General features: G+C 38.5%; 1 protein-coding gene across 6 annotated transcripts in view; it reads right to left on the bottom strand.

The window, feature by feature from the left end:
* Window positions 1-16,352, bottom strand: part of USP48 (ubiquitin specific peptidase 48) — a gene marked incomplete at its 3' end in the record, with an annotated part of 103,634 nt that overhangs the window by 9,629 nt on the left and 77,653 nt on the right. For all 6 annotated transcript variants that reach the window (XM_079920853.1, XM_079920851.1, XM_079920852.1 and 3 more), the window contains 9 exons: window positions 15,430-15,501; window positions 8,948-9,072; window positions 8,663-8,785; window positions 8,305-8,366; window positions 7,928-8,038; window positions 7,232-7,362; window positions 6,794-6,900; window positions 4,441-4,545; window positions 678-833 (listed from right to left, as the gene is read on the bottom strand). In XM_079920853.1, coding sequence (XP_079776979.1) covers window positions 678-833; window positions 4,441-4,545; window positions 6,794-6,900; window positions 7,232-7,362; window positions 7,928-8,038; window positions 8,305-8,366; window positions 8,663-8,785; window positions 8,948-9,072; window positions 15,430-15,501 — 992 coding nt within the window. The remainder of the gene's footprint in view (window positions 1-677; window positions 834-4,440; window positions 4,546-6,793; window positions 6,901-7,231; window positions 7,363-7,927; window positions 8,039-8,304; window positions 8,367-8,662; window positions 8,786-8,947; window positions 9,073-15,429; window positions 15,502-16,352) is intronic.

Raw genomic sequence — 16,352 nt, forward strand, 5'->3', positions numbered from 1 at the left:
GCCTATACTTTTGCCTCAATTACAACGATAAGTATCAGCAGTGAGGGAAAATGCAGAACCAGTAAACCAGGCCGCATGAAAGCAGCAGAGAGGGAAATTCGGTCAACTTCTGGGATCCGTATCAGTGACTAAAACAGATAAGAGGCCAGATTTTTTTTCATGTACATCTTGAATTTATCAGCCTCTTTTTCCTGGGTTTTGAGATGTCCCATTGGCATGCTCATTTATAGTACTTTAGTATTGCTACCAGGAAACAACAGTACCGTGAGGCATTTTCATAATGCATCCACTGTGTTGATGTGCAAAAGCAATGGAGGGGGCGGGGGGGATAGAGTGGGAACGATCTAAAATGAACCTCCAGAAAGAACCACCTCAACACGTAACAAGTTAAATGGCTCTCGACATTTCTCATTATTATTGGAAAGCTACTCAGAACCTGCTCAAGTTTTCAGAATCCCCAAAATACTTTTCATCTTCACAGAAAGATTCTTGGCTTATTTTGAAAACTTTGAAACTCTTTCTAAAGAAAGAGTTATTTTAATTTGGTGACCCTGCAAGCATTATTCTAAACTCAAAAAAGCCCTCTCTCAATGGCCTAATACTTAGGTGCAAAGCAGAAACTCGGGAAGGTCCTCCAAGTTCAGAGCATAATTAAACAAATGCTATATTCTCCTCACCTGAATTTTCAATTCTTTTAATGTTTGATTAGCAGAAACAAGAAGAGCTTTTTCACCACGAACTTTCCTATGTCGCATACTCCGCCGAATAACTTGCTTTTGGTAGGCTATATAATTTTGATGGGATATCTTTTGCCGCTTTGTTCCTCCATTGCTCTATAATAAAGATCCGAAAAAAAAGAAAGCACTGAAATTACCCACACTGTGACCCGTGCTCATAAAGTTCATCAGGCAAGCAAAAGCAATTTATTTATCAGACTGTTAACCATTTGAAATTCAATATCAACAGTGAATAGGAACTCGCTGGAGGTTCTTAGCAGGCTCAGACAAAACTGAAAAAATTAAACGACAAAATACACTTCTAACTGCATATAAGCTCCAGGATTTTAAAATGTATGTATTATAAAAAGGAGATTTAAAAGCAAAATAAGTTTGACCTTAGAAAGACACAATTATGATAAACCGAAAAAATTTTAAGATTATTAAATTTAATCCAGTGTCAAAAGGGAAAGAAAGGGGTGCGGAGGCAGGATAACTGTTCTGGATAACAGTCTAAACTGATACAAAACAATGCATATCTTAATTGTATGCTGGTTTGAGGAGGGAACATTGCTTCAGACACATTTGGGATAGGTGAAGAAATCTGAGGTTGGGTAAACAGGACACAGTCTTTACTGATAAGTTGGTTTAAGAACTTGGAGGTGGAATGCCATGATGTGCACAATTTACCTAAAGATGGTTCAGCAAAAAGTACAGGCATACATACGGGTATATACTATATATTGTACCAGCCTTTTATAGACGAGAACCAAGTATCTTTCTACAATACTCCAATAAATGCCTCATCAAGAGGTTAACAGTCAAGATTATTCTGCTAACCAGGACAGGGAATGAATGAAACAAGATTTTTAAAATAATCTTTTCCCCTGGTTTAATTAAATCTGGATGAGGTAACCCCCAGGCTCTGCCTCTGGTTTCCGAGACTGTCACTGAGTGTCAGGTGTGCATAATCAGAGCGGTTTAGGGGTCATTATGGACACAGATGCCACCCACGCATCACCAATGGAGCTCCAGAGATTTACAAAGCAGAGAGGATCAGGGGGTAAACAGAAGAGCGTTTGTTCAGGGTGATAGGCCACTGGCTAGGTGCTACACAACGCTAGATTCAGCTCTAGCTGTGCATCTGAAGAGGCACACAGGTGATTCTAACATAAGAAACAAGGTGGGAGTTAAAAAAAAAAATTCATGACACATTTTTCTCAATCTCAACTATTCAAGAAAAGGTGAAATTGGACCTAAATTTCACAATTAGGAATATAAGGGAAAATATCTACAACCTAAAATTTTACTTCAGAAATATAAAACACAACCAAATAACAAAGCCCTGAACATTAAGCAAGATATATTTTTTAATGGGTCTAAAAGCCTTTCCCAGAATTTCTTTTAAATCCACAGAATTTAAATTGAACTTATCTGACAAAAAGCAATCCACTGGTTTTAGAAGGCTTTCAATTACCTAAGTAATATCCAATACTGGGTACATTATTAACCTAAATTGTAGATAAGGTCAAAGTCAAAGGAACTGGGTTGATCTAGCTTAGAGAAAAGAGGAAAGGGGATTTGTTCATTTCCATTAAGGACAAATAGAAATGCATCATTTTATATTACAGGGATTTAAAACAGCAATTACAGAAGCTTTGTATTGAGATAGTGCAACGTATTACAAAGAAAAGATTTGAGGAGGCCGACATTCTGAAAACTCTTGACATTCTTCTGGGACCAACTACTCTTTTCAAAACGGAAGGTTACACCTTTTTTGCAAGACAAAAATGTTTAAAACATTCTAGAGTATACAACAATGAGAAGGAAGACAAAAGAAAGTACAAAAAATAATTATGTCATAAAAAACAATGTTCCCCAACAAATATTCTCTATCGTATTTATAAAAGTGAAATCTGTTGTCATCTGCATCTGAGGAACAGAACAGCAATTTAAAAATTGCTGTGGGTATGACAATAATAGGTAAAACCAGACATTAAAACAGTTAAAGTTCCCAAAAATCGAAATCACTTGAAAACGTTTTTAAAAGTTTTCTAAATAACTCTTAGGCTGAAAAGTAAAGCTTGAAATGACAGAAATAAGGACAGTAAGAACACAGATATATATCTAGCTTTACAAACTTATTTACAAAGTTTACCAGAAGAATAGGGATTCCCAATTGATTATTACACCATACTCCCACTAATAAACAAACTACCAATAAACTACCATGGTACTGCTGGCCAAGCAAATGAAAGAGAATGGAGTCCTAAATCAGGATGGACACAAACACTTCTATTTAAAATATATCAATGGAAAAAGCAAATACACTAGCTTGTAGATCTGACTTGAAAAATGGACTGTAGAGGAGATGGGAACATAAAACAAGTCGACAACAAACAAGGTTTGTTATGTTTGCAAACTCCTATTCAAGAGACATATTACTTAACTCAATAATCTCAAAAACCATCCCGAGGAACAGAAGGCATACCTGTACATAAATTTTAATGAGGCATTATTTATTATAGGAAAATATCCCCACAAAACTGAAAACCTACATCCCTATAAAATGCATGGATTTGGTTAGCACTGGGACAAGGGGGCCCTCCAAGGCTGAGGGACTGAAACACAAATTTGGGAGGAGTGGCTGATCACGGTCAGCAGCGCCTGACTTTATTCTTCCAAAGGTGTTTTAAAATCAACAAATGCTGACATATCTCTTTATGCCAGTTGGGAAGCTACAAGTAACATCTTCCTCAGGGAGACCAAGATTCAAGTCAAGAGTGCTTTTCAGACTTTCTTAATCACAGTTGAAAATGAAGTAACAGTATCAGTATGTATACACAGAGAGGCCAAGAAACCCAGATAATCTCTGCTCTGTAACAGATACAGCAGACGGCCATTTTATCACTTTCATTCCTTCAGGGAGGATGCTAACCATAATCCGACTACACTATTTTTTAGCAGTAAAGAAAGAACACAAATATCTCTAATTAGTTAATTAAAGCTAAACTCTAATTAGAGTAGAAATTCCATGAATTTAAGGTAAATCTAGAATATTCTGGTGTATAATGGTCTGACTTTTTGAGAAGCTAAACTTATCTACATCATATATCAACCAAACATATGCCCACATTATTTCCTGTTCTTGACATTTTTCTCCAACATCACTGTGAACATGCAGGATATAATCAAGCAACCAAATAAAAGGGGGTAGAAATACCGTAACAAAATACACAGAAAATAGGTAATTTTAATAGAAGAAAAATGAAAGACTAATGCCGATTCTAGTCATTTGCCTAACATGGAAGAGACCCGAAAGTCTCTTCTATAAACTCCAATATTATAAAGGCTACTGTGTGTTTTCCTTGTAGTCAGGGAATCTGAGTTTAATAATTTTTTCATACACAAAGATTCCATGATTAAGCAACAAGCCAAGACATGGGTTAGTTTAAGTTTTCTTTCCAGGTAAAAAGTGAATCATTTCAGTATATTTTAGCCTTTCTGGCTTAATAGCACATAGTAACTGTAGAGTAATGTAGCCCATGGCTTTTCTGAGAAATCAAGGCAGCTACAGCATGCTACCCAATGCAGGAAAGCGGGAAAAAAAGGGGTCCTGAGAACCGACATCCTGCATAGGCTACGCAGAGATGTCCAAGAGCTTAGAGTGACTGCTCTCAGAACAGCAAAAGGTGCAACAATGAAGAGCAGCTTCAACACATACTTGATTAAAATCTGGATCTTTTTCTCCATCCGGTTTAGCTTCTTCCTTATCCTCCTCTGTTTCAGAACTACTCACATTTAGCTCTGGAGCAGAATCCTTCATCACCTGAATGTGTCAGGAAAAGACAGAAAAGTAGGTCAGACCCTAGGAAGGCGAGCTATGGAGGTTGTGGGGCTTTAAAAATTTTTTTTTTTAAATACATTTATTTATCTATCTTTGGTTGCGTTGGGTCTTCGTTGCTGCATGCGGGCTTTCTCTAGTTGTGGCGAACGGGGGCTACTCTTTGTTGCAGTGTGCGGGCTTCTCATTGTGGTGGCTTCTCTTTGTTGTGGAGAACAGGCTCTAGGCGCGTGGGTTTCAGTAGTTGTGGCACGCGGGCTCTGGAGTTGTGGCTCGTGTGCTCTGGAGCGCAGGCTCAGTAGTTGTGGCACACGGGCTTAGTTGCTCTGTAGCATGTGGGATCTTCCCAGACTAGGGCTCCAACCCGTGTCCCCTGCATTGGCAGGCAGATTCTCAACCACTGTGCCACCAGGGAAGCCCAGCTGTGGGGCTTTGACTGGCCACCTTTACCAAGAGGAAGCACACCTTTTTCAATGGTGGGGTAATAGATCAGATAGAGGATCAAGACTCAAGGGCTCTCTCTCTTTTCTGTGCTCTTTTAACATGTTAGTTCTTATCCTATGATTTATTCTTGTATTTAATGTGTTTGCCATAAATGTAAGTGGTCTCTGCAGAACAGTTATCAGATTTTACAATGATGTTATTTTGCAGAAGTTCAAAATTGCTCTACATTTTCCCTAGTACACTGATCGTCAAGCCTTTTCAAGTTCAGACAGGAGTCCCAATGCTCCTTGAGACTGAGAAAATGAAGGATGGATGAAATACTGCTATCAAACTAAAAAATAATAATAAAACTTTACCTAAATTGGATACTATTTTGTACTAGATACCAATATATACATGCACTAATAGGTACAAAAGATATAAGAAAATTCTAGGGGAAAAATTGAGACATTTTTACTCAACTTCATTTTCTCAGCAAATTAGGAAATGAGGCCTTAATTCAACTTGTGAAGCAAAACCCTAGACCATTAGAGCATAATTTGTAAGTTACCCTTCTAAAATAATGTGTTTGGTAACTATCATCAAATAAAACACATTCTATTTTGTCTTTAATTCCCAAAACCTTGGAATCAAATTAACAAGATGTCCAGAGATATAGGTCAGGATCTAACCTAAGAGCCATTCCTAATATGGTGAAAATGCTCCAAAAACAATCCACAGCAACACCCCTGCTCCCAAATTATACCCAAATCTGTCCACTTCACCTACCCTTTAATAGATAAAAAAAATGCAAGAGGCTCTAAACTGGCCGTCCTTCTTTCCGTTATGCCCTTACCAACTCCAAACACAATGGCCAGGGTGACTTTTTGAAAGCATAAATGAGAACACACCATGACCTCTCTTGAAACTCCAGAGGCTTACATCTACGCTTAGACTAAGATGCCAAATCCTTGGTGTGATGTATAAAGGCCGATAAATTTTGATCCCTCATCACCTATCACTTTCCCTCCTTGGAAGAAACTTCTCTCTAGACCAGTGCTGTCCACTGTGGTAGCCAGAGGTGACACATGGCTATTTAAATTAAAGTGAATTAAAAACTCAGTTCCTCAAGTCACCCTAGACACATTTCAGTGCTCCACAGTCAAATGCGGCTAATGGCTACGGTGTAGATACAGAACATCTCCATCACTGCAGAAAGCTCCACTGGGCAGTGCTGCTCTAGATACAACTTACTCTGTTGCTTGAGCACATTAGGCTTACGGTTTTGCCTGCACTACACGTCACAGGCTGACTCTCTGATAGTTAATGCTTAGGTAAAACAACTCCTCCTCTGACGTACCTTTCATACCCATGCTCTATCTAACAATGCACCTCCGCCTCTATCCATCTCTCGCTTTACTTTGCTAGATTTCCTTCAAAATACTTGTTCTTGTCTGAAACTATCTTATGAATTTATGGGCTTATTCTTGATCTACCTCACTAGGTACAAATATTCTTGACGGTAGGTAACTTCTCTGTCTTCTGCACCACCTGTATCCCCAGCACCAAGACCATTCCTAGCACACAGCTGACACTCAATCAATACTTGTGTTTCGATTAATAACTGACTAGATCCACATAAATCACATAACTATTCCTTTTCAGTTCTAGTCCAATGGCTCCGCCTGCACAATCCCCTCCCACCAAAAAAAAAATAAGGCAACCCTAGGCCATCCTCAGTGAAAATCTAACAGCAAGTCAAAAGGCAAGCTTGATCATTACTAGGCACGACCACAAGAGGGACTGGTACCTTCTTATTATCCACGACTTTATGGACGTAGATGGTGGCTTGAGTGTATTCACGCAGGTCCCTCTGCTGTTGACACAATAACCCTTCTCTACATTCTGGACAGAGTTCTTTAAAAAAAAAATAGCAGTGGTTGAGGAATTACTGTCAAAGAATGAAAGATCTAAAAGAACATATCAAAGTTACCAGAGTGTATTCATCAAAATATTACTCATATTTTCTGTTAACCGTTGTATTCTATTGTATGCAAATAAGGAAATCCATTTACTGTCGACAAACATACTAATAATGAGGTAATTATGTGATACTTCCCATCTGCGGAATATACTTTGGAACACCACATGATCTTTAAGTAGAAAATACAATATTGACATACTCTTTCCTTCCCCCTTAAAACGCCAACTTTTAACTACATAAACCAAGAGCGATATGAAAACTTACTAGGCTCAGAAATATACTGTGTTTCTGAAAGGTCTGCATCTCCTCCTTCAGTTCTCATGATTTTAATTACATGATCCACGACAAAGAGCTTTTGTATCATTTGCCACTCACTGGGCCATATGAGAGCTATACTGTGCAAAAAAACACAACATGCTTTAAGACACAAGGACATACTCCATCTCTAAACCAGAATTATCAAAACCAATATTTAATACGAATAAATTAAGAAGGAAAAGATACATCAACAAGGAACAGTAGTTTTTTCATACAAAAAAATGTTACAACAGCAGTAAAACAAAACGGACTGAAGTTATCAATACATGGATCAACATGGCTAAACCTCGAAAACTGAAGTTGAGTAAAGAACTTAGCTACAGGCGGATAAATTCTATATGATGTAACCTAGAGGCACTGTCCTGGGTACCAGCAGCTTGGAAGGAGAAAGCAGGGCTCGAGGAAGGAGAAGGGAGGAACAAGAGCAAGGCAGCCTCAGGCAGCCTCTTGATTTTTATGGAGAAGCAGTCTTTTTTTTTTTTAAAGGCTAGTGCTCCACCTAGCAGAGAATACCAGAGGAAATAACCCCACAATTCAAACAGATTCTTAAAACAGACTCTTTATGTCAGACGAGAAACTTCCTAAACACGTTCTATTAATCACTAGAAGAAAAAAAAAATCACATGAAGAGAAGAAACTCACAGTTTAGAATCTTCTTTGGTCATGGAAGCAAATGTAAACATGAGTCCCCCGTGAGGACACAGAAGAGCACTGTTTCCAACTGATGACACAGGACTACACCTTGTAGGTTTTCTACTCAAATGAAACAAGGAGGATCAATATACTTCACTACTGCATGACTAAAGAGAAGATTTTTTTTATGATGATTATTTTTAAATTAGAGATATATTTTAATGATAGTAATTAATGTGTTTCTCAGGATTATTCATTTAGATTATTAGAAAATAAAACTTTCAGTATATGCTAGTAAAAGTAAGGTACTACGATCAGGATCCATGAATTCTTAAAAATAATAAAATCAACAATAAAAAAGGAAATAGAAAATTTTTGGTATATACCTAACAAATTTTCGCCATTCTTCTACAAAGAACTGTGACACAATGTAGAGGACATCCGTGTCCTAGAATAGAAAAATCAGACGAAAGTATCCATTAATTCACTGCATTCTTAACCTAAATCCTATAGGGAAAATGTCTCCATATACTGTGGTTTTCCTCTTTCAAGCTTCATAAATAAAATGGAAATACAGCCCTCTACCAAGCAACCAGAACTAAGAGTAAAATCCCCGGGATAAGAAAACTATACAAATGAGAATTAGAGAAGCTCTCAGTTGTTCTGAAACCACTGTTCATCAGGAATTTGGCAAGGGTCTTACAAAGGTGAGATGAATTCTATCCCTTGTGGGAATCATTATACCTCTGGCCAGTTACTGAGACATGGTCTGTTTTTGTCCTGGAACAAATTTGGAAGAGAAGTCTTTTGCTCATTTGCAATCATCTTATGCAAGGCTTCATTTTCTTCTCCTTCTCTTTCTAAAATCTGAAAGAGAAGGAAGCAGGAAGCAATCAACCATCTCCTGCTGACAGCACAGGACCTGCCTCCTCCCTAACCCCTACCAAGAGTGCATGTCAATTCTCCTGGGAAGTCAATCCAGGGAGGTGGCATTATAATTTCCACAGATGTCAGGACAGCGTGCAGCACCTTGCACTGTGAACAGCATTCTTTGTAACTTGGAAACTCGGGAGCCTTTGGGAAGTACTGCTGCAGTTTGCTCCAAGCCTCTTTAGAAACAAGCCTTCTTTCATTTTCAGATATGCATAACTCCCCTAAGTCAAAAAGGGCGGGGGGGGGGGCCGGAGTAGAGAGAAAAGGTTAAAAAAAAAATCAATATATACCCTCCAAAAATCTATTTTATATTTCTTAAACTTAAGACAAATTTGTAGGGCCTCTTTTCCTTCTGTTCTAAAGTACTGTAATTCTCTCTTTCCTTAGTTTCAAAGTCTCTAAATTTTTAGTTTCATCTAATTCTAAAGAAGCCAGCCATTCCTTTGTCCTTAATCTAGGCCTTTCTTCCTACCAGTGAAGGAAGCACTAAAAGGGCTTCCAGGGATCCTGGTGTCCCTGTGCCACCCCAGGGGTTGTTTAACAGTATTTCGTCTGTATTTCATCTCCGCCCACATTCAAATGCCACGATTTCCTGCAGGATGTATTTTCTCCGTTTTACCTTATTACTTTACTAAATTCATCCCGAATTGAAATGCTATTTTCAACGTTGTGTGAGACTCACGCTTAAATAGTAAAGCAATCTACTGTTCAATCGTAAAACCATCTCCAGTCGATTGACTATTACTACTGCAAACACCCTGAACCCCGTGGATCTTTAAAGATCCTAGAAGAGAATAAGCAGAGTGCTAGTCACCACTACCCTTCATTTCCTCTGAAGATCACAGGAACGCCCAGATGGCAGTGACCCTCAATCTCAGCAGCCCCTCCTCGGCTGACTGATACTTCCAGCATTTCAGGCCCTTTCTCCTCACTCAACCCCTCACTGTGCTTGTGGCTCCAGTTTCTATTGCTTCAGCTGTTCCCAATAGATAATTCGTGAACTGCATATAGTACCTATATGGTTCTTTACCCAGAAAACCATCTTTAAGTTTCCAAAGGAAAATGTGTTTCTACCCCCATTCGCAAGATACTTGCATGTTTACATGAGTAAAAAAGCCAGGGGCTTTCTAAATGCAGTATCCTGATTCTTTGCTTTATGTGTTTTATAACAATAAATAAACCAAGAATCAGAGAAATTAATACACCCAGGGTCACCACAACTGGTGGATAATGGAGCTAGGATATGAAACCAGACCTCTCTCATCTAAACCCCATAATTTCTAATGCCTCAAAATGAATCTTCTTAACTTCCATCCGTCACCTCTTATTGAGCTTTGACTGATCCTAAGAAATGATTACTTTGCTTTAATATACTTATTACCAGAGAAAATAGATCACAATGTAAAAATTAACTTTATTTCTGAGGAGGCTGTTAACAAATTTCCTCTGAGGTTATGAAAACTTACTTTAAAATGCTATCCTGGGGCTTCCCTGGTGGCGCAGTGGTTAAGAATCCGCTTGCCAATGCAGGGGACATGGGTTCGAGCCCTGGTCCGGGAAGATCCCACATGCCACGGAGCAACTAACCCCGTGAACCACAACTACTGAGCCTGCGCTCTAGAGCCCGCGTGCCACAAGCCCTTGCTCCGCAACAAGAGAAGCCACCGCGATGAGAAGCCTGTGCACCTCATCGAAGAGTGGCTCCCACTCGCCGCAACTAGAGAAAGCCTGCGCGCAGCAACGAAGACCCAATACAGCCAAAAATTAATTAATTAATTAATTAATTTAAAAAAAAGAAAAGAAAGAAAGAACTCCAGGGCAATTATACTTTTTAAGTGGTTTCCTTTTTTTTTTTTTTAAAGGGACCGTTCCTCTGTATACATATGTTATAACCCAATCTGGTTCATAAAGGGAGAATATAGGAAACAATAATGCAAATACACAAACACATATTTTAAACAGGATTCCACAGACTCTCTGGATACACTGCCTCTTGTTTTGATGTAAGGTTGCTTTTACTTTATGACTGGCTGTATTGTAAGATGTGCATTACTCAGGTAATTAGAGAAGAACGCAAGTTTATTTCTAAAATCAGCAATGTATCTTAATAAGTCACTTCACTGCAGTCAGAAATTAAATACTGCAGTCAATATTAAATACTTCCAAGTCAGTATTAATCAGAAAGTCCTCTACTCTACCCCTAGTCATGTTTCTAAATTTAGTTTCACATCATTTTAATAACTACCATGATTTAATGTATCTGAATAGTTCGACCTCACCACAATAAACTTTTACTTGTGACATATGAATTTTTAGAAATTAGACTTGTATCCTGCAATATATAACATTGCTTCTTAAATCTTAAAAGAAAGCCAATAAACTAAAATCATTTTGTAAGCAACATCTCCCAATACAAGATCAAACTAGTCATGAGAGATTGAATTCACCAAACATAATTCGATAACCTAATCCCCAAAGATTCTTCTGGTAAAAATAGAAATCTAGTTAACAATGAGTTTAGATTCTGGATAAATCCCCTCCCCGACAAAATCTAGTTCAAACTCTAATACTTTGGGGGCACACAATATCCAAAGAACTTGTAAAAAAATAAACTAAAAAACTGCTTTTTTAACTGCTCAGCTGCTTAGTAAACAGGTATAATAAACAAGGTAGTTAAGGAAGTTGTTAACCATTAAATGAATATAAAATGAAATGGATAAGAAAGCCTGATGGATAAGGAATATCTGCAGTAAATGCTAAACATTATGATAGTAGCCAATCATATAATGGAATATATAATCCATTATTAATTCACACAAAATCCATGATAAATATACACAGGCTTTAGAATATAAAAATGCAAACATGGACTTCCAGATAAAAATGTTTTTTTCTTTCTTTTTTTTTTGCGGTACGCGGGCCTCTCACCGTCACAGAGCACAGGCTCCGGACGCGCAAGCCCAGCGGCCATGGCTCACAGGCCCAGCCGCCCCGCGGCACGTGGGATCCTCCCAGACTGGGGCACAGACCCGCGTCCCCTGCATCGGCAGGCGGACTCCCACCCGCTGCGCCACCAGGGAAGCCTGATAAAAATGTTTTAACTGCATTTACTTCCAGTTCCTCCTGAAACACCATTAAACCACAGTAAGGGGACCTTTTCTAAAGATACAAAATCATAATGATGGATAAAAGAAAACAGATGGGACAACAGGAACAAATATTTTAGAAGCTGAAAGGTGGATGGATAAGACAAGAAAAATGAATTCTAAACTGACAAAAGAAGTAACCCAATTTACTACACATTAACCCACTTACTACACAGAACTGGCCCCACAAATCCAGGAATTAGGGGTACCCAGAAGAGAACAGACTAAAAGACTATCTAAGAGGCAGTTAAAATTCTGAGTTGCCCTTCTATACACCCTACAGATACCTGTCCCCGCTATCCACAAAAGACAACACAAGCTTCTCTGATGATATAAAACCTAAGGCCTCTGCACTGGGGGACACAAAGCTGAGATAAGAGGTAGTGCGCTGAGATGCGGATAAGTGAATGTTTCCATACAGAATGCAGAGACTCCCAAGCCCTCCTCTTTACAGCCCTGGAAGTGACAGCCAGCTCTGCATTTTCCAGGCAGGAGAATGAAAGATCCTTATGGAGAAATCTGAGCAGTCCAAGAAGGGATAATCAAAGTGAGAATTCTCCAGTGAAATGGCCCAGCCAGGACACCCAAACAGGGAAGCTGGCAGTCCCCTGCCCTCACACATGTGCATGGCTTCCACAGAACCCCCCGAGCAATAAATGAATTAGGACCTGCACAGGGTGAGGTGTCACGATGCTGTGGACAGAGATCTTAACAAGCTACCAAAAGTGGAAGGGACAAAAACTGCCTAAGAAGGGCTTTGGACAAATGGTACATTGAAAGATACAGTAAGTCCTTCAAATTTTCAAAGAAAAAGAATTTCAGACAATTATATAACTAGGTGAAACCTATGCATTAAGTGTGGTACCCTTTAGCAAACGACTCTCACCTCTCTGTGCCTCCGTTTACTTACTCATCAGTACAATCGGTACACTAGTAATACTGACCTTTCAGGGTTGTTGTGTAGATTAAATGAGTTAATATCTATACACTTAGAAAACTACTAGGCACAAGGTAAACATTTGATAAATGTCTATCATCTGTTTGCTATGACGACCATCACAACATCTCAGGAACAAGTTTTAATATAAACCTAAAGAGTGGGGTAGGTTTTAAGTGAAGTCTCGTATCCTGCACCTGTGGACATGGTACACTGACAGGTGACGTCCGCAAAAGCAAGAGTTGAGAACTATGCTTTTTAAATGCAAGATAACAAGGTACAGCAACAAAATTCCACTGAGCTGCAGATCAAGCTAGAAGATGTAAAAAAAATAGCTCATCTACAATTTCTGACAAGCTGAGGGGAGCAGCATAAGTCCTGAAATCACTTTCAGCTCTGCCATGCTTTCTAGTCAAAACTGTAAAACTAAAATGACAAGATGAGAGAGGTGGGCTGAGACCAAATGTCAGTGAACGAAGGAGGAAGACAGTCTGAGTTCTGGCATTGTTTCACTCTGCTAAGCAGCACCAAGCATGAAAACTTAGTATTTTACTACAGATTCCTCAACTCTCAAAATGGAGGCACTTATGCTATGTGCACATCTATGCTACAAATGTTAAAAAAAAAAAAAAAAATCCACATCCCAGGATGACCCTTCACCCCCACTTCCTAGTTCTGTAGCCAGTAAATGAGAATGCCACTCAGCTAGTGAAGTGCAGTGAGATTGTGTCCAGAAAGACAGGCACACAGATACAACTCAGGTGACAACTACTATCACCAGCACCACCAGGACTCTCCATAAAAAACCACTAGTGTGGGGACTTCCTTGGCGGTCCAGTGGTTAAGAGTCTGTACTTCCACTGCAAGGGGCGCAGGTTTGATCCCTGGTTGAGGAACTAAGATGCCGCATGCCGCGCCACACTGGTGTGAATGAGGGAAGGGTGAGGCATCATGTATGGGTTCATAATGAGGCAATGAAGTAAGAACTAAAATAAGGAATTTATTGGGACCAACAAGAAGTCTGAGTATTAGGCTCAGGCATAAAACTGAATGAAATAATGCCATTTGCAGCAACATGAATAGATCTAGAGATTATCATATTAAGTGAAGTCAGAGAGATAAATACCATGATATCACTCATATATGGAATCTAAAAAAGAATTATACAAATGAACTTATTTACAAAACAGAAATAGACTCACCAACAGAAAACAAACTTATAGTTACCAAAGGGGATGGTGGAGGGGGAATAAATTAGGAGTTTGGGATTAGCAGATATACACTGCTATATATAAAACAGATGAACAAGGACCTACTGTACAGCACAGGGAACTACACTCAATATCTTATAATAACCTGTAACGGAAAAGAATCTGAAAAACAATACATATATGTATAACTGAATCAATTTGCTGTACACATGAAACTACTACAACATAGTAATTAACTATACTTCAACTAAAAAAAAGAATTCTGAGTATTAGCAATACATTAGCACACAACAAGAAATGCAAACGTGTTAACAGATTCATCACTGACATCCCAGCTTCTCTGGGCCCAATTTTTCTCAAGGTGGAGTTAGAAAAAAAAAAAGTGTGAGTGGGGAACTTATACAGTAGAAGACTTTGAGAAGTAGACACCATTTTGGCTTTCAGAGGGCTGACAGAATGGCAAACCATGTGTCATATATAAGGAGTCCCTCTCAAAAAAAGTTATTTCAAATGAGCACTCACTAACACCAAATAAACACATAAACAAATATTCAGGATTAATAAGGATTAGGAAATTATTATTAAGAATATATAGTACACAGTAGCTAAGAAACTAAACCAGAAATAGCCCTAAGAAGAATATACAAATGCTGTTTTCGAAGTGTTCGAATTTGGACAAAGACACAGACACATAAATGGGAAATAACTGAAATTCTTTTCCTTCAAGCTCAGAAAACCCTTCAATGTGACAAGTGACAATAAGTTTCTTCACTAAAATATGGGGAGGGCTCCCCTGGTGGCGCAGTGGTTGAGAGTCCGCCTGCCGACGCAGGGGACACGGGTTCATGCCCCAGTCCGGGAAGATCCCACATGCCACGGAGCAGCTGGGCCCGTGAGCCATGGCCGCTGAGCCTGCGCATCCGGAGCCTGTGCTCCGCAACGGGAGAGGCCACAGCAGTGAGAGGCCCGCGTACCGCAAAAAAAATATAAAAATAAAAAAATAAAATAAAATAAAATATGGGGAAATTCTATTATTTTACATTTTTTTTGCGAGGACAGAGGGAAATGTGTGAGAGGCATTGGCTTGAAAGTAGGCAGTAGAAGCTAACAGCTGAACAGGGCAAGAGAATAGAAACATTAGGATCATGAGCAGTTTAGAAAACCAGTTGCTCTACCATGGCTGCCGTATTAGGGCCTGAGCTCTTGAGTGTAAAATATTTAACAAAATATACATGATATGCTAAAGTAAGGCTAACAACAGAAGTTTTACATTATCTAGCTTACCATGTGGGCACAGAATGTCTTCATTAAAATTTAATTCTTCCTCCTCCTCTTTTCTTTCTTCCTTTGATTCATCTAATCAAAAGAAATACAGATAATAACTCTTCTACTGTTGTATTTAAATTTCAAAGTAGCAAAGATACTACTCTACACAATTTCAAACACAGAAAACTTTAAAACATTTTAAAAATTAGACCCAAGTGATTCGGCACAGTCCTGCTAAGAAGTGTTTCATTTCTTTCCCTTAAAGGAAAGAAAAATTTCTGAACGGCAGTTTTGCTTTTTAAGGATTGGGGTTATGCAAGAAAATATGCATTTTTTCAAACTGAAAAACAGTTTACATATCCTTCCATCAATTCTAGTCAAGGTATTCAGATTACTGTGTCATAAACCAGGATAATCATCTACATGTCATGTCACTTTCATCCATCAATTCTTTAGGGAAGAACAGAAAACTTTAGAAGGCTAATGAAATAAGGATTTAACATTTCATGTCAAACATATATAATTTAAAAAAATTTTTTTAAATATATATATAATTAAAACTTTCCTTTTCCTATTAACAGTTCTCTTTCAACATCTGCTTCTCCTACTTGTCTACACTGTGACACTTGCCAGTTTGTACTTGTGTGTACCAGTGAACAGGATCAAATAGAAGAAGTCCTAAGTAGCGGGATATTAGAATTCTTCTTCATGGATTTTCCAGGTTAAGCACATAACAGACTTTTAATACACTTAATATACATAAAGAATATTTACTAATCATTAAAAAGCTTAAGCAAAGAAATGGGCAAAGGAAAGACATGACCAGATAACTCTGTCTCCTGCCTGTTCGTCTGTTGTCTCTCTCTCTCTCTGTCACATAATGTGAAAATTAGGCAAAGAAGTAGGTACAAGGACACATTTCCTGCATCTGTGTTTACATA

The sequence above is a fragment of the Stenella coeruleoalba genome, assembly GCF_951394435.1.
Source record: "Stenella coeruleoalba genome assembly, chromosome: 1".
Classification (NCBI taxonomy): domain Eukaryota; kingdom Metazoa; phylum Chordata; class Mammalia; order Artiodactyla; family Delphinidae; genus Stenella; species Stenella coeruleoalba.